This window comes from Accipiter gentilis, chromosome 8 (genome assembly GCF_929443795.1).
Source record: "Accipiter gentilis chromosome 8, bAccGen1.1, whole genome shotgun sequence".
NCBI lineage: Eukaryota > Metazoa > Chordata > Aves > Accipitriformes > Accipitridae > Astur > Astur gentilis.
In genome coordinates, this window is record NC_064887.1 from 44,127,481 (window position 1) to 44,145,086 (window position 17,606).

The 17,606-nt window shown below is 56.9% G+C and overlaps 2 protein-coding genes across 3 annotated transcripts; one reads left to right on the forward strand and one right to left on the reverse strand.

The window, feature by feature from the left end:
• Window positions 1–9,688, forward strand: RNF126 (ring finger protein 126). 2 transcript variants are annotated; one of them, XM_049807935.1, is made up of 9 exons: window positions 1–128; window positions 3,430–3,488; window positions 5,021–5,084; window positions 5,621–5,862; window positions 6,474–6,542; window positions 6,628–6,697; window positions 6,930–7,023; window positions 8,051–8,166; window positions 8,400–9,688. In XM_049807935.1, the coding sequence occupies exons 1-9, from the start codon at window positions 54–56 to the stop codon at window positions 8,547–8,549; spliced, it is 939 nt and encodes a 312-aa protein (XP_049663892.1). In that variant the 5' UTR covers window positions 1–53; the 3' UTR covers window positions 8,550–9,688. The 2 variants fall into 2 exon arrangements, with proteins under 2 accessions (XP_049663892.1, XP_049663893.1); XM_049807936.1 differs by lacking the exon at window positions 1–128 and adding an exon at window positions 820–1,889.
• Window positions 9,689–12,040: 2,352 nt separating this feature from the next.
• FGF22 (fibroblast growth factor 22) lies at window positions 12,041–17,230 on the reverse strand. Its single transcript, XM_049808393.1, has 3 exons — window positions 16,969–17,230; window positions 13,155–13,258; window positions 12,041–12,854 (listed from the first exon to the last, which is right to left on the reverse strand). The coding sequence occupies exons 1-3, from the start codon at window positions 17,228–17,230 to the stop codon at window positions 12,660–12,662; spliced, it is 561 nt and encodes a 186-aa protein (XP_049664350.1). The 3' UTR covers window positions 12,041–12,659.
• Window positions 17,231–17,606: the final 376 nt, after the last annotated feature.

Consider the following 17,606-nt stretch of genomic DNA (forward strand, 5'->3'; position numbering starts at 1 on the left):
GGGCGGGGTGAGGCGGGGTAGGGAAGGGGCGGGGGGGAAAGGATGGTGGGAAGATGGCGGAGGCTTCACCGCAGCCGGGACGGTTCTTCTGCCACTGCTGCTCGGCCGAGATCGCCCCGCGCCTGCCCGTGAGCGGGGGTGGGGGTCTGGTCGCTGTCCGGTGCGGGGTGGGGGAGCCGGGGGCGTGGGCCAGGGCGGGTGGGGGGGTCCCCGGCGAGTCGGGCACGTGGGGGTGAGGCCTGAGGGGGCCCGGGGGGGGGTTGGGGAATGAGGGGGGGTGTCGGGCCGTCAGGGCGGGGAGAGCCGAGGGGGGGTCGGGGTGGGGAGCGGGATGCGGCGGGGAGGAGGGGGGGGGCGTCAGGGCGGGGGGACGGTCCTGCCTGTGGCCGTTGGGGTTTGGGGGGGGGGGCGCTAGGAAGGGCTGGGGGGCTCCGGTGCGAGGGAATGGGGGCTCGGGGGTGGGGGGCGAAACGCGGCGACCCCCGGGTCGAGGGAAAGCAGCCGGCGGAGCCAGCGCCGGGTGTGGCGGGGGCGGCGCGGCGGGAGGGGGGCTGTCTGCCCCGGGGGGGGGGGGTGTCCCAGCGCGGCTGTCTGCGGGGCCGCGGCCCTTGGGGTGCTCCAGTCGGGCGCGGAGGGGAGGAGAGGGGAGAGCCCCCCGAGCGGCCCTGCCTCCGGGCGGGGGTGGGGACGGTGGTCCCGGCCTGCAGCAGCCCTTCCCCGGGGTCTCCTCACCGACTCCCCGTCCTCCCCGTCTCCAGCCGGCTGAAGGAGTGAGACACCCCTGTGCTGGGGCAGCAATACCCTCCCGAGCGAACAGAAGCTCCCTGGGGTAACGGGGGGGGGGAGGGGCAGTCTCTTGTGTTGTGGGGGTTTTTTTTCCTCTTTCAGTAGGATTTAAATGAGAAAAGCTTCACGGGTGATAATATCTAAGGCGTAGGCAAGCACACGAGCGATGTGCACGCACCGTTTCCACTCACTAACGCAGAAGTGTTTTGTAGACTAGGTGCAGCGCAGGAGCAGACGTGCTTTAATCGTCGAGTAAAACCCCTGCTTATGAGGAGTCATATTTTCTTGGTGTGGGTAGAAAAGGAGCGTTGGCTGTTGGAAAGGAATTGGCTAAAACATTGTGGTGGGTCACAGCTAGATTTTCTGTTGGTTGCCTGCCAAATGTTGCAAGACGTTAAATTCGATTCAGGGGATCCTGCCAGTCTCTCTTTGTCCTGAAACTTTTCACAGCATCTTGTCAGAATAAGGCATTGCTTTTTGTTAGCGTTTATTGCATTTTAAAAGTCACCTGATTGTGAGTATTGGTGTCTCTCTGCCATGGTTGATTAGACTTAGCTGTCAGTTTGGTTTTGTGGCGCGCTGTTTGTCCTTTCGCCCTCTCCGTTGGCCCTGCCAGTAAAGCTCCCGGGTTGTATTTAAGTGTGAGGACAAAACTCTTGATAATGCTCCTGGTAAATATGTAGACAGGCTGGAGAAAGTGGCTCAAGAGCTGAAGGTTGTAACTTAGAAATATCAGTTGTTTATTTTTTGTTTAAACACCCCGTGTTGGGCTTGTGCCAGCAGAGCACATCTGGCAGTGAACACACTGAACTGTGGTAGGGAGTGGACAACGGCTTTTGTTGATTCAGGTCTAGTTAATTGCTAGTTAATGAACTTGTTTTGGGGGTCCAAGTTCATTAGGTTTCGCTTACTGTTTGCAGACCGAGCTACTGGAGATACCGTAGCATATGCTGCAAAAGGAGCGATTCAAACAGCCTGAGAAACAACAAACTTTGATGTTTGTGCTGTTCCAGCTGCAGAGGAATTTGCTGATCCCTGTGTTCAAAGTTGTCTGTATGCACACACGCAAAAAAGCCTCCCTGAAATAAGGAGAGTTGAGAGGAGTAAGTTGTTCGCTGCTCTTGAGTGTGGCTACCGTGATAATTTACCCTACTGCCATATTGATGGAAAGTAAAACAGGGAGGGGGTATTTCAAAGGCAGAGGCAATTGATCTGATTTTCCATGATGGACATGGGAGGGCCCCTGTGCTGGTAACAAACTTTGAGAAGAATTTGGATGGTGTAGAAACGTTCTTGAAATCAAACATTGTGTAAATAGCGTAGACCTAGTTTCACAATCTCAAATCTAAAGAGTCCTGCACAGAAGAGGGAGCAGCAACTTCTCTTGAGTCTGTTTCTAGGTCTTGGTGTTTGCTGCTTCCTTATCTTGCTGGGCAGGCAGGGGCAGCGTTGAGTGGATCGCTGGCGTTGCGGCCTTGTGCTTGGACCTTATCGGGTTTTTCTGCGGTGGCTGGAGGAGCGATCCCAGACGTCTTATCAGAGCAAACCCACGTGGCTGGCGTCCTCTTTTTTGGGGAGTCCCTTGACTTTGTGTAAGGGCCTGTGCCAATTCAAATGTAGCAGTAGTAAAGGGAAGTAGAATTATTTTTAGAAGCTCTTAAATTTCTTCCATGGTGAGCATGGCTTTGCCAGTGCGGGGTTTTGAGCAGTTGTGTTTGCCCGCAGTGGCTGTTCCGCCTTGGCCGTGGTTGGGGTTAGGTATGGGGTCTGTCACTTCCTCTTCTGACTCGGCGGTGCTGCGTGGCACTGCTTCTTCTTGAGTGCTGAAGAGTGAAGTAATTTCCTTTCAGGATCTTAAGCGTGCTGGGCTGCTGCTCACTACAACAGTATGGTTGTGGAGTATAAATTCTTCACTAACACCAGGAATTGTGACAAAAAGTGACTGTCGCAAACTCCTGAGGAGTCCTGCTTCTTCATCCACAGGCTGTTTGTTCCAGCATATTCAGTCTTCAGTGTTAAAGGCTACCAGGGTGGCAGAAGCTTTCTGTAATGAGTGTTGAGCGTGGGAGTGTAAAATTCTGGTATTGTGTGTTACAGAATGACCCTCTTGTGTCTCCTTGACCTCTGTGTGGTGTGAACCCGAGACTACATTAGTAACAGCTTTCCATTCGGCCCTTCCTAAGTGACAGTGACACTGTGATTAGCCTGTGCTGCAATTCCCTCCTTTTTTTCTTTCATTAGGACAGTTTGGTCCCTTGAGGGGGCAGGGGAAGGCCCCCAAAACACCCAACTACTTAAAAAACTAGTATTTGAGTGCTGCTCTTCTGGGAAGGCCAGTGGTTTTGCTTTCACTTCACCCAGAACTGCATCAGATGTTACCTAATGCTTTGTCTCTACTGGGGATTAGTAAGTGTTATCCAAATCTTTTCTAAAGCCAAGTTCCAAACAGACTCAAGCTTAACAATTTGCCTCACTAGTCTGGTGAAGACAGTTATCAGTGGTTTGGGGTCTTTTTGACTCTATCATCGTGGCATGCATTTGGGACGATGGGCTGCAGGACTCTTCCACCCCATCACACTGAAGGCACTCTTTGCAGCTTTTACGTACCACTTATATTCTCATTCAGTATTTCTTCTCCCACAGGACTATATTTGCCCACGGTGTGAATCTGGTTTTATTGAAGAACTTCCTGAAGAGCCAAGGTAATGTGCTGCCCCAAAGGCTGTTGCTGGAATGAACTCAGTCTGCTTTGCTCTTTTCCTTTTTCTAGTTAAAAGGCAACACTGGATACCAAATATACAATTTTTCCTACTTCTGCCCAGTATTTGGTTCATCTTTCCTCACTATGGGTAGAGTGCTTGATTTGCATAGTTTGCATCTACAGGTAAATCAGCCATGGGAATGCTGAGTGTCATATGTTGCTGGTAAAGGGTGGGGGAGGAATGGGTTGATTTAAAATAAACAAAAAAAACGTGGTAGAGAGTCTTTCCATATGGGATGTGGTAGCTCTGAACTGGTTTGAGTCATCAGGGTAGAGATAACCCTCTGAGAGAGGAATCTGCGGAACGGAGAGCATACGTATGCTTCAGTGTATAATTTAATAACTTAGTTTAGAGTACGAACAATGAAACATTTTGACTGAGACTTTGGACTCTGCACTGGAGCAGCTGAGATCTGCATTCACGTGCTTTACTGCTGACTCAGTAGTGGTACTGCTCTCTGGCAGTCTCAGAACAAGCAAGAGTAGGAGAAATGTCTTAAAATGTTTCAGACACATTTGCTGGACCTTGGCTGTGACTGGCTTTGAGACAGGCAGTGTGCAGGCAGGTTGGCAGGTGTTCAGTGCAAGGGCACACTGAGCTGCGCAGGGGGTGTGCCAGATGTGTGTTGCTCCCCACTGAGAGAGGTGGTCTTTACAGACTGAGCTTTGTATACTGACAAGGTGACGTTTGGTCTGACTACACCAAGCTTAGAGGCTGAAAATCAATCCTGACTAATCCTAACTGTATTGGTGATTTGCTGTGACCTTGGGACAGTCGTGTAATCACTGAACCTTAGTTTTTTTGGTACTGTGAATGTCACAGCGTAGACCTGGATAGTGAGCAGAAAATGTTCCTGCAGCTCTCTAAAAGCAGAAGCCTAACAGCATAAAGAGTTTTCCTAATAATCTGTCCTGTTTGGTCACATGCCTCTACAATAGAGAAGTTCCTTTGATTCAAGATTAGACTTAAGCATGTTTGGGTCATAGTGACCAGGGTTTGTACCTTAAGTCTTCTCTTCCTGGTGCTCCAGAGGATTAGCTGCTTTGAGGCGAATTGTGCAAGGGGGAATCCTTGCTTGACATCATGGTTCAGTCACTTCTGTGTAGCTTCATGAAATCAGAATCTAAAAGGGTAGGGAGAGATGGGTGAAGATGTGAGAAAATGAAGGTTGCAGGGAGGGAAAAATGAAAATTGATAAGGACAATTAGAAACTCAGCAGCTGAGGGCAGACTAGTTGCTCTAGGGAGCTGACCCTGCCCTGGGGTGGAAGGGAAGGGAAGGTGAGCAGACCTCTGAGATCCCTTCGACCTCTGCCTCTGCACAAAAATGGATCAGTCGCTTTCTGTGTGCTGTTACCGAGCAGCTGTGGTGTCTGCTTTTCCTGTTAGACTCAAGTCCCTTGCTCCCTTCAGCTGGGAAAATCTTTTTGTAGCACGCTTCCGAGGCTTACCAGTGCTCTTCATTCTTCACAGGAATGCTGACAATGAGACCAGCTCTTCTATGTCAGCCAGCGATCAGAGCAGGCATCCTTTTGAGGTAAGTCCTCTCTCTCTTTCCCAACAATTTCTGCTTTGCCATTGAATTAAAGTATTTTTCCATTAGTACGTTGTTTAAATGTTCCCCGGATTATGACAAAATTTGCGAAAGGAGGTATTAATATCATCCGCATGCTGCTCCTGAAATCTCTGCATGTTGTATTTTTACTGTGTGTTTTTAATAGGACCATCACTTGTAGCTTATTCTTGTTGTGAGGGGGCTAAGCTGGGATTTAGTGAGCTGTCTGGGTGTGTTGCTATGCAGTAGCCTTAGCTTAAAAGACAGCAGTTCCATGCAGCAGCTAAAGAGTAACCAGGGAAGCTGTAGTTATTTCTTACTTTCATATATAGTTTCAGTCTGTGTCTGTTCCTCACTAAGCTGCTTCTGAGAGTGCACTGATCCACCTGTGTTGGCCAAGTTGCTGGGAATCTGAAAAGACTAGTCTTTGTTGGAAGGCTGGTGAAATACCAGGCATGAAAGCTAAGAGCTGTTTCTCTCCTCATTACAATCTGTTCTCTGAATTCTCTCCCTCACAGAATGTGGATCAGCACTTATTCACCTTGCCACAGGGCTATGGCCAATTTGCCTTTGGGATCTTTGATGACAGCTTTGAGTTTCCGTTCGGGTCCAATGTGCAGTCAGAAGATAACAGGGACTCTGAGAACCGGAGGGAGCGAGAGCATCAGTCTCGGCATCGATACGGTGCAAGGCAGCCCCGAGCCCGTCTCGCCACACGCCGTGCCGCTGGCAGGCACGAGGGAGTTCCCACACTAGAAGGGTGAGAACAACTGCCAGGTTCTTGTGGAGGAAGCCCTGTTATTTTTCACTTATGAGAGTTAGCTGAAAATCAGCCTGTCCCTTGTTCTCGTCAGTTTGAGGAGCAGTCTCTTAAAGACCGCTCCTGAGCACAGCTCTCCAGTGTGACTCTTCCGTAGGTGCCTGTCTTTGCCCCTGAGAACTCACACTGCTGGATGCTCAGGCTTCAGCTGGGCCTGCAGCTGTTGGCAAGCTGCAGCTGGGAGTTTTGACTGTTAAACCTGCAATGAGAACGCATTCCCTGGTTGTTACCAGCTATTGCCAAAATGTTGTACTTGGTGTGAGGGGAAACGAGAGAAAACACTGGACAGCATGACTAATGTCTCTTTAGCTGCATCCTGGAGAGCCACTTGCCATCATCTCAGAAATTATCCCCTTACAAATAAAAATATTGAAACTTCTCTTTATCAATGAATAATCAGTTCATAAGATGCAATTGCAATTGCTACAGGATATTTTTCCTTTTCCCCCTGATGATGTGACAGTATTTAGCTGCTCATTCTATGTCAGGTTTCTGGGCTGGGAGCTAGCAGACACTAATTCTTACATAATCCTGGTTTTCTTGTCTTTCAGAATCATTCAGCAGCTGGTCAACGGAATTATTGCACCTACAACAATACCAAACCTAGGACTAGGTCCTTGGTGAGTTGGAAGATGTACTGTTCCTTCTGACAATGGTGGTGTTAGTACTCCCAGCCAAATTTAATTGTTGTCCTTGTTCTTAAAGGGGAGTCTTGCATTCAAATCCAATGGACTACGCATGGGGTGCCAACGGCTTGGATGCAATTATTACACAGGTAAAATTGGTGTTACAATGGGGTCTCCTGTCCTTGTGTGCAGTGCTGCAAAATTGCCGGGACCTGTTGTGATGTGGGGGGGGGTGAACCACTGAAGGCGCAGAAATGGGAGACGAGGTCTGCAGTGCAGGTGGTGCACGGTTCAAGTGCCCTGGTTCGATAAATGAACAGATTCTGTGTGCTGCTGAGCTCACATCTTCCTTCTGCCTTCTGTGGCCTATTGTTTTTTCAGTTACTAAATCAGTTTGAAAACACTGGACCGCCGCCAGCAGACAAAGAAAAGATCCAGGCCCTCCCCACTATACAAATTGCACAGGAACATGTAGGTATGTATATATCCTCCAGGGAATCGATCACAAAGAGCTCTGTGAAAGTTCTGTTTAACGTTTTCTTGGGATTTTAATTTTGTCTGCTGGTACCTTCAAGGCCTAAAACATTTCAAAGAGGGGAGAAAGCTGAAGTACTGCTCTGTTATACTTGCACACACACACAAAAAAAAGAGCAGTGTAGACTGGATGGATTTGCCCTGGGGAGGCAAACTGTTCTGAAAAGTTCAGTGTGGATAGAGATGAAAAAGCGGAAGGGAACAATGAAGGAAACCCAGGGCAATGAGAGGTGGAGTGATGGTGGTAGGAACTGCAGAGTCACAAGCTTTCCTCTCTGCAGGGATGAAGCAGCTGTGGGGGCAAGGGGAAAAGGTGATGGGATCCCAAGTCAGGTGCTTTGAGCATCCTTCTCTCCTTTATTGCTGTCTTGGTTTAACCCCAGCCAGCAATGAAGCACCATGCAGCCACTTGCTCCCTTCCCCCGACCCAGTGGGATGGGGGAGAGAATAAGGGAATAAAAGTAAAACTCTTGGGTTGAGATAAAAACAGTTTAATAGAACAGAAAGGAAGAAAATAATAATGATAATAATAACATTACAATAATAATAATAAAAGAATTGGAATATACAAAACAAGTGATGCACAATGCAATTGCTCACCACTCACTGACTGATGCCCTGTTAGTTCCCTAGCAGTGATCTGCCCCCCGTCCCCAGTTTATATACTAGGCATGATGGTACAGAATACTCCTTTGGCCAGTTTGGGTCAGCTGTCCTGGCTGTGTCCCCTCCCAACTTCTTGTGGCCCTCCAGCCTTCTTGCTGGCTGGGCATGAGAAGCTGGAAAATCCTTGAGTTCATATAAACACTGCTTGGCAACAGCTGAAGACATCAGTGTGTTACCAACATTATTCTCATACTAAATCCAAAACATAACACTATACCAGCTACTAGAAAGAAAATTAACTCTGTCCCAGCCAAAACCAGGACAATTGTTTAGCTGTGTTTTGCTTTCCCTTTATGGTACAGATTCTGGGTTAGAGTGTCCTGTGTGTAAAGAAGACTATACAGTCGGTGAAAATGTCCGACAGTTACCTTGCAATCATCTATTCCACAACAGCTGTATAGTCCCTTGGCTGGAACAGGTTAGTGCTGTCTGAGTGGGTGACTTGGGTTTTGTTGCACTTGGGTGTTTTTTCTGGTGGTACTATTGTCCTCTGTAAATATTTTCATACCTCCATGACGAGGCCTAAGCACGAGCAGCCTTTGATCAGAGGAAGGAGTGTCATCCTAGCCTTTTCCTTGAGTGCAGCTCCTGTATCGTGTTTCTAATCCTGTTTTCCATATTTCTTATTTTGTTTTTGTCTGCTCTCCAAAGCATGACACGTGTCCTGTGTGCCGGAAAAGCTTAAGTGGACAAAACACTGCCACAAACCCCCCAGGACTCACGGGGATGAACTTCTCATCATCCTCCTCCTCCTCTTCCTCCAGCTCACCAAGTAATGAAAACTCATCGAACAACTCATGAATCTTAATCCAACCCTCTGTCCCTGGGGCCCTGTCCATTGTCCTCCCTCCCTCCCCAGCCAAGGTAACAACAAAAGGGGCTTCCAGAGCAGAGCAAGGGGAGGGTAGCAAGGGGGAAGCAGTGCCCCCAGAATTCCCTTTTGCGTTCTGAAGACACGGAGACTCTGGGTCCTTCAGAGATGAGAAGCCTCAAGTTCTGTGATGGGGGAGAAAAGAGCTCTGTCTATTAATAAAAACATCCCTTTGCCGCGTGGACTTTTAACCATTGCAGTGAAAGGCTGCTGTGCTCCACAGATGGGAAACCCGAGGTGCTGAGCTAGCGGTTGCAATTCTGAACGGAAAGGTTGTTTGTATGGTTTTGAATTTGAGATTCCTTTCTTTATTTCTTTTGCTCCTCCTCCTCCCCTTGGATACTATCTCTTCTGCTTTGGAGATTGAAGTCTTTAAAATGAAAGCGTAATGATACTGCCTCCCTCCCAAGATCTCCAGCTGGGGAGGGCCAATAGTTGTCACTGAAAACATGAACTCTTGAAATAGACCCCATTATCCTTCCCTTCTCCATCTCAAGTCCCATTTATTTTTCTTTGTAACCTCGCCCTTCTGATACTCAACACTGAAAGGGGTTTTTATAATTTTAAATTATTACTGCTGTTAAATAAATGGACGTTTCAGCTCAATGAGAAGTTATGCATGATTTGAGGAAAAACTACAGGGTAAGCTCTCCGGAGACTGCTGTGCTGAGCCATCCCATTTCACCCCAGGGCAGGCTGGCCTTGTCCGAGCCCTCCTGCGTGCTGAGCACAGGCATGCTGTGAGCCCTGGGTACCAGACTCCGACATGACCAGCACCTGTACGTGTTGCCAGCCTGCGGGTCGTTGAGCGGTTGGCTGCAGGATTGCAACTGAAAGCATCCTTGCCTGGTCTTTTGTATTTTTTACACCTCCCTGTTGCAGTCCTGCCCTTCTCTCAGCCCGAGCGGACTTTTCCACTGTGTTGACATCAGGACTGGGTGTGCATCAGAGCAATGACCAGCCAGATATCATTGTGATCAAATAATATACAGGAAATACAGTTTGGAGAAAAATGTATTTCAAAGCTACTTAAAATACAGCTGATTAAAAGAGAAGAGAGAGACAAATATCCAGGTGTGTTTGTGACTCAGTTTCTGCGACAGAGCTGGAGCTTGGGGAATGAAAAGAATGTGACTGGAGCAGGCACTAACTGACCTGCTGCCTTTGTTTGCACTCACCTGGGCTGGGAGGCGCGAGGAACAAAAACCTGGCTTTGCTTGGTGTTCTCGGTGAGGGCCTTCGGTTTTGGTCTTGTGATGCTGAATCTCTGGCACAGCCCTGCCAGCTCCAAAAGGAGCCTGGGACAGGAGCACAGGGCAGGGCTGCGCGCTGGGGTAGGAGATGTCTTGGAGTGTGTGTGGGCAGCGGTGGGTGAGGTTTCTGCTCTGCTTGGGCTTTTGCGACACAGCCTGGTGCAGAGCCGGCAGGCAGAGCAAGGTGGTGGCACGTGGCTCTGAATGGCTGGCCCCGGTGGCTCAGGACAGATGTCAAATAATGCCCCTTTCTGTTGCAGGGACTTTGGGCAGTCAGGGTGTCTCCTGGACCCGCTGACCGGGTGTCGGTGATGGCACTGTGTGCTCCAGGGGCTGTGGGCCGGGACCTTGCTGTGGCAGATGCCAGAGCAGTAGGTGGGGAGCCTGCCCCTGTGGGGGCTGCCAGGGGGGGATGGACGGAGGGTGCAGCAGCTTGGGAATCTCCCTGTGTCTTCTCTGGCTTTTGGGGCTCTGCAAGGGGGCTGGGAGTGGCTGAGGAAGGTGTTGGCCTTCCTCCCTGGGCACTCAAGGTCCTGGCAGACCTTTGGTATCTTTCAAAGCAGCCTCACCTGAGGACCTGGCCCTTCCTCCCGAGACCTTTCTGGGAAGGGACGTGCCTCCCATGGAGGAGGAAAGCAGGCGCCTTCTTTGGCGTTTCTTGAGCCATTTTGGAATATAAGAAGAGAATGTTTGTTGGAGAAAAGGTCCCCAGCGTGGATGGCAACAGCCTTTGCCAAGCCTGTCGAGGCCACGCGGCCAGTGCTGAGCAACTCTCCTGGAATGTTTTTCCTCCTTGGCTTTGCCAGCGCAGCCAGGGCAGCCCAGCGGCGCCTTTCATCTCGGCGGGTGGATGCCTGCGGGACGAAGGTTTATCTCAGGACTGGTATATCAGGGTTAATAGCTCATCCTCTGCCAGAGGTTGAGCCAGAAGCTTCTGCCACCGGGATCTTGGGCTTAGGAGGCGGGTGGCAGCAGGAAGGTCCCCAGCTGAGCCTGCATGTGCCCGTCAGCTGGGCTGGCACGGAGGGAAGGCTTTGCTGTTTAGTCACTGAAACGCAGCCCGGGAGACCTGGAAAAAACTTCCTTCTCCTGCCGCATTTCAGCTGCTAGCTGCGGCACGAGGTTCCCAGCTCCTCCAGAGCTTGGGGGGTGATTTCTCACATGTGAGCAGTGCTCGGGGTGGGTTTTGAGTGGGCGAAACAAAGCCTGTGGTGGGTACGTGGCTGCTCCTGGCCAGTGCTGGTGCCCGTGCCCATGCCCACCGCAGCCACCACACAGTTAACACGGTGGCTGTTCCCTCTCGCAGACTCGTTTGGAGCTGGTTGGGTAAGAAATGGAACAAGTTTGGTGGTTTTCACTGGGGCCATCGCTCATGTCTGACGTGACAAAGTGACCAGGCTGCGATGCCTCGCTGCAGCGGGTGCGGAGGGCGGCGCAGGAACGTGCCCTGGCTGGGAGGCCGAGGCGCAGGTGCTATTTCTGGCCATGATCCCCTCCAGGCAAGGGACTGGTCCTCCCAGCTGGTTCCTTCCTGGCTCTGTTTCTGCTGGGGAGGATGGAGTGGAGCTGGGCTTGGGGGGCGGGGGGGGAGGCAGGACCAGCCTGGGAGCACTGGCTAGAGCCTGGGGAGGCTGGGGGATGGATGCCCCACTGTGTTTCAGGTCTTGATCCAGGGTAGGGATCAGGCACCAGTGGGTCTGGTTCTTTCTGCTCATGATGTCCTGGCTCAGGGTCTGCACATGAGTGGGGAACAGCATCCCAGCTCCTCCCAGCCAGGGGCAGCCCCAGGGCTGCATCTGCCCGAGGGTCCGGGCTGGCTCCTGCGGTGCTGCCCAGCACCTTGTCCTGCAGAGCCCACTGCAATGCTGCAGCAGGACACTCGGCTGTGACCGGACTCTTGCTCTGGCACCAGGGACCCCCTTGAGCCCTCATCCCCCTCTGCCTTGTTCCTTTGGGACTCCAGGGCCACATCCCCTTGCACAGAGCCTGGCACGTCCCGGGGATGCTCCCCCTCAGAGCAGCTGTGCTGCTCTGGCTGCGGGTCATGCGTGCGAGCGCTTTCCTGTGGTGCTAGCGCAGGGTCCAGGCTCTCCGCCGCCGGCAGCTGCTTTTTCCTGCTCCCTCTTTTGTGCCGCTGAACAGCTGTCGCTCTGTTTTCCTGTGGGTGAGGTTTTGGGCTGGATGCATCTCTGCCCGCACACTCGGGTGAGTGTGTGGGTCAATGAGGAGCTGGACGTGGCGGGGACCAGCCAGGCTCCCCACCGGCAGCAGCAGGGACGATGCTGGTGGCTGCAGCCACGACCCTGGGAGAGCCAACCCCACCTGGCCCGAGCCAGGCCCACCATCAAAGCTCCAAGACTCACTCCCCCTTCCGTACCGTGAACACAGCTTTAATTGCCACGAGTGCTTGGACACAAGACAAACACAGCCTGCCGGTACGTCCCAGCCCTGCAGCCTCCGTCCCAGCCCTAGCCCCTGCAGAGATGCCATTAGCAGACCGATGGCCACCTGATTCGGGCTACGCAGGCAGGGGCACGATGTCGGCAGCACGTGGTGGCTGCGTTCTCCAGGCTGTACCGGGCCGGCTCTGCCTCGGCAGGACGGTGGGGAGAGCCACGTCCCTGCACGGCTGCAGGCTGTGTCTGGAGTATCTGCCTTCCACATCCATCCTGCGCCATACATTTAAAAATAAAACAATAAATAGCAAAAAAAATAGATATGTACATAAATAAAATAACCCTCTTCTCCATTTTTTCCTACAGGACGGTCCAGAGCCGCCCGTGGGGCTCAGCTGACGAGCATGGGGAGGAAGTGGGTAGAGAGGTGCTGCCGGCGCGTCTTGCCCCCTCGCTGCGGCCTGCCCTTGCTATTGAGCGAGAGGAACATGGGACGGCCCCGGTGCCGCCAGCGCAGTGATGCGTAGGTGTTGTAGCCGTTCTCCTCGATGCGCTCCGTGAACTTGCAGTTGGGGCTGAACTCCTTCTGGCAGGAGAGGGAAGGGGGTGAGGGGCGGCTGCGCTTGGCCAGGGCCCATCGTTGCCCTGCTCCGGTGGGGTCGGAGCCCGAGAGCGGGGCAGGGCAGGACCCCAGCTCCTCCCCGGTCCCTGGAGGGCAGAGGGGCTCTGTGGGTGCCGTCCCCCGCTGGGGAGCCGGTCAGGGCACGGGAAACCAAGAGCCCGCTCCTGGGCACCAGTCCCGGCAGGTTTGGGACCCCCCATTCCAGCTCTGCCCTGTGCCTCTGACCCCGGTCCGGTCCCTCCCGGGAGGCAGCGTCCGACCTACCGACCCGTAGAGCCTCCCCTGCTTGTTCATGGCCAGGTAGAAGCCGGTGTGCACCGCCCGGATGGCCACGACGCCGACACGCACCGATCGGATCTCGACGATGCCTACGGGACAGGGAAGCGCGGCGGTGAGCTGGGGAGGGACAGGTGACCTCCCCAAGGGGTCCTGCCCTGACGACGGGTCTGTGGCCACAAAGTGCCGCCCCACTGGGACAGCGCCGCTGACCCTCACCCGGCGCCGAAGCAGCCAGAGGGACGGTGGGAACGGGGGCTGCAGCCTGACCCGGGAGCAGGAGGGGGAACCTCTGATCAGGGGAGTATTTGATCTTTACTCCTTTCCTCCCCAGGCCCCAGCTGCTTCCCAGAAGCCGGGCTGTGTGGGAGCGATGCCAAACACAACGTCCATTTGCCCGGAACAAATCTCTGCCCGGTGCTGACCGGGTTTATCCTCCCCTCATGGGCAGCTCTGCCCGTGCATCTGTCCCGAATGCACCTGCGGTGGTGCCCTGGGGACCCGACCTGCCTCTTGCAGCACCTGGCCCCCTGCGCACTCGGGGCACCGAGGCCAGCGTGGCCCTTGGAGGGGCAGAGTGTGCGCGGGGGGGCGGCAGTGACAGCGCACAGCTGCGTTACGGTGGATGGAAGCACCTGGGCAGAGGGCTGCAGGGGCAAGAACACGGTATGGACAGTGCTGCCAACAGACATTGGTATCAATAGCCCAGCTGGCACGAGCATGGACGCACAGGTCTGTGCTGGGCACCGTGGGCAGGAGGGATGCGACAGCACTGCAGGACATGGGGACGAGCCCAGGAGGCGGCTGCAGCCGGGCTGCGAAGCCGCAGCGGGGCCCGGCCATGGCTGGGCTGACGTGCGTGTGCCCGGCCACCGAGCTCCCAGCACAGCCGCTAATGGGAAAGGCATGCGGTCAGACCAGCAGCTCTGACAGGGGAAACACCCAGAGCATCATCAGGGCCTCTGGATTCCTGCACTGCTTCCCACCTGCCAATGCCCGGCCAGCCCGGAGTGCCGAGGCTAGCCCTGCTGCCCGCCAGGCACACGCATGGTGCTGGGGGAAGGGGAGAAGGAATCTCCAATGGGCAGAGATGCAGGCAGCGCAGCGGGCAGGGTGTGAGCCACGGCAGGAGCTGCCCGTGTGTGCTGCTGCCCGGGGCTGCCCTGGCCGGCTGGGGTAGGAGGATGCACGGAGGCTTTGGCTGGCGGCAGCACGCATGGCACGGGGGGCTGCAGCCCCTGGGCAGGGGCTTTTGCCAGGCACGTACACCCCGGCTGCACCGGCATTCCCTGGGCATCACCTGCCTGGGGGTACTCGTGCCCTTGCCAGAAGCGGACAGGGTGGATACGTCACCCGGGCAGCGTGAGGGCTCCCAAGCATTCGGCTCCTTGGGGGCCTTGTGTAAGAGGGGATTTTGAGCCCAACTGCCTCCGTGCTACTGCCAGCACCTGGCCCCGGCACCCAGGGCCTGGCCCAGTGAAGCCGTTGACAAGTGGCAGCCATGGGGAAGGGCTGAGCAAATGCCTGCGAATCCATCCCACTTGATCACTGTCTGGAGCTGCTGCTATTTATAACATAAAACTTCTGCTTTTCTAAAAATAACCCCCCCGTTGCTGTTCCCGGCGCCCCGGCCGGCTCTGCCTTGTTTTGCTCACAGGTGCCCGGCCAGTGCCTGGCCCTGCGGGGGGGCGGGGGGTGGATGGGTCCCTGCAGGCGTGGGGCAGCAGCCCAGGGCCGTGCAGCAGCCAGGAGGCAGCTCCCAGTGCTCCCAGTCTCACACCCTCTGCCCCACTGGGGTCCCAAGAAGGCTGGGGCAGGTGCTGGGCTCGAGGCAGGGGAAGCCCTGGGACAGCCCCTGCCACCCCGCAGCCGCTGGCAGGGCTGGTCCGGCAGCTGCCGTGAAGGCTGAGGAGCAGAGCCCGAGCCCAGCCCAAGCGCAGGTTATCTGCCGCACAGATAACCAGAGTGAGCCCCGTGCGACAGCCTGGAGCCACTCCACCTGCCAGGCCCCACGGCCGAGGGAACGCATGTTGGGGTGTTTGGCACTGGCAGCGTGCCCGGTCAAGACTCCTGACACCCTGGGCTGGGCTGGGCTCCTTTGTCCTGTGGCCGGCTGGGTAACATCCTCCTGCGCTGGCCAGGAGACAGGACAGCCCCCGCTGCCACCAGGACACGGGCTGGGGGATGCTGCTCCTGTCCGCAGCATCCTTCCCACCCCAAGCCCCAGTGCCCTGCCAGAGCCCCCTGGGGATGCTCGGGCATTCCCCCTTCCCAAGGCCGCCAGCATCCCCGCCCTGTCCAGCCACTGTCCTGCCAGCCTGGTGCCCCCCTCCCACTCCCAGGGTGCGGGGACCCAGCACTTGAAATGGGCCGATACCACAGGCGCCAGGGCTGGGCTCGCAGCCCTGACCCTTCCTGCAGCCGTTCTGTGGGTGCCATGTCCCCTCAGGACTCACGGCACCATCACCTGGAGGGGGCCTGGGTGGGAGCAGGCAGCCACGGAGCCGAGGCAGGATGCCGGTGCCGGGGCAGCCTCTCCGCTGGCGCGGGGACCCTGGTGCTGGGCTCCGCAGCTGCCTCTTCCCACCACCGCACGCGGCCGCTCCCGAGGGCTGCAGGGTGGAGCAGACGCAGCCCCAGCCCCAGGGGAAGGCCTAATCCTGCCTCCGTGTTCCCAAGCTCCAGATCGCAGCACAGCCTGGGCAGCGTCAACATCCCGCAGCGTTCGCCCTCTCTGTTCCACCCCACCCCCAGGATGCGCTGCCCGGCCCCATGAGCCCCCCGGGCCCCTCTGCAGGAGCAGCCTGTGGGGAGGCTGGAAGGAGTCCCCCCCTCTGCATGCTGTGGCGGGGGCTGCCAGCTGTGCCCACCCAGGTCCCTGCGCAACGGGTGTCCCTGCGGGCCACACGTGCCCTCACACTGTGCTGAGCCCCGACGTGCTCTGCAGGCAGTGGATGCTCTGCGGTCCCCTCCGACAGGGCTGCTCCGCTCTCCTGTGCCAGCCTCACCGATGCTCGGTTCTGAGACCAGCATCATCCCAAAGCTTCCTCTGTCCCTCCTCCTCCTCCTCAGCCTTTATCCTCCCCAGCATGTTTAAAGGGAACGATCAGATCCCCTCCAGTGCTGAACGAAGATAACCCAAAACGCAGGGCAGGGGAGGCAGCCCCCCTGTCTGCACTGGCAGGACGAAATGGGACGAGGGACCCCCCAGGTCACCCCAGGCACTGGGCAGAGCTGGCAAAGTGACACCGGGTCCCCGGCCAGAGCACGCTAGTGTCCGCACACCTCTCATCGCTTCCTCAGTGCGGTGGGCAGACAAACCCCGGGAAAGGGGCTCCCGGGGGCAGGGGCAGCAGGAACCGTTCGTGCTCGAGTGAGCTGCGTGCACTGGCCAGCCGTCTGCGGGACAGCGGGGACAACGGGGGCAGCAGGGCAGCGGGGGCAGCAGGGACAGCGGGGACAGCGGGGACCTGCAGCTCCCGCACGGCCGGAGGAAAGGCTTTGGCAGAGATTTTTGCTGAGCGGGAGGAGCTGCGGGCGCTCCCCGGGCCGGGCACAGCGGGGTCCCGGAGGTCCCGCCGCCCTCCCGGGGCGCCTCCGTCCAGCCTTCGGCCCCCACCGCCCCCCGCCCTGCCCTCTGCCCCGTGCCCGGCCCCGGCAGCGCCCGCCTCCGCCGCTGCCCCGGCGGGATCGGGCTCTCGCCCCCCGTGGGTGGGAGGGCGGCGGGACACCGCGCGGCCGCGGGGGGCGGCCCCGGGCCCCGGCTCTCCCCGGCCCCGGCCCCGGCCCCGGCCCCACTCACTGCCCGGCCGCTCCCTCCAGCGCGTTCCCTCCACGCCGCCGCCGCCGTCGATGCGGAGGAAGAAGCGGGTGGCGGAGAAGAGCCGCCGCCAGCGCACGTCACCTTCCAGGTGGCCGTAGCTGCGGGGGGGCCGCCGGCCGCCCCAGGCGGCGCTGCCCGCCCCCGCCCCCGGTCCCGGTCCCGGCCCCGGCCCCGGCCCCGCCAGCACGGCGAGCGCCCCGGCGAGGCAGGCGGCGAGGGCGGCGGGGCCCCCGCGCCTCATGGCGGCGGGCGGCGGGCGGGCGGCGGGGCGCGGCGGGGCGGCGGGCGACGGGCCATGGCCGCGGCGGCGGCGGCGGCGGCGACCGGCCCCGACGGCGCGGGCGGCCCGAGCGCGGGGCGAGCCGGCGGGAGGGGCGGGGCGGGGGCCGCGGCGGCCAATGGGCGGGGCGGGGCGGGGCCTCCCATTCATAAATCGGCGCCCCGACGGCTGCCCCAGATTCCCGGCCCTCGTCGTTGGCAGGGTGGCCGGTTGGGGGACCGCACGCTCCGGTCCCCACCGGCTCCCGCGTCGGGCGGGCGGTCAGGGGCACGGACCGGACCGGGCCCCTCGGGCAGGGTAGGGCGGGGGAGACGCTTGTGGGGGTGCGGGACTGCCG

Excerpts from the sequence above, each read along its gene's own strand:
- RNF126 (XM_049807935.1), top strand. The coding sequence starts at position 54 with ATGGCGGAGGCTTCACCGCAGCCGGGACGGTTCTTCTGCCACTGCTGC. Across the intron at positions 3,489-5,020 it reads GAACTTCCTGAAGAGCCAAG|GAATGCTGACAATGAGACCA; the intron begins GTAATGTGCTGC and ends CATTCTTCACAG. Across the intron at positions 5,085-5,620 it reads AGAGCAGGCATCCTTTTGAG|AATGTGGATCAGCACTTATT; the intron begins GTAAGTCCTCTC and ends TCTCCCTCACAG.
- FGF22 (XM_049808393.1), bottom strand. The coding sequence starts at position 17,230 with ATGAGGCGCGGGGGCCCCGCCGCCCTCGCCGCCTGCCTCGCCGGGGCG. Across the intron at positions 13,259-16,968 it reads CTGGAGGGAGCGGCCGGGCA|GCATCGTCGAGATCCGATCG; the intron begins GTGAGTGGGGCC and ends CCTGTCCCGTAG. Across the intron at positions 12,855-13,154 it reads AGGGGAGGCTCTACGGGTCG|AAGGAGTTCAGCCCCAACTG; the intron begins GTAGGTCGGACG and ends CTCTCCTGCCAG.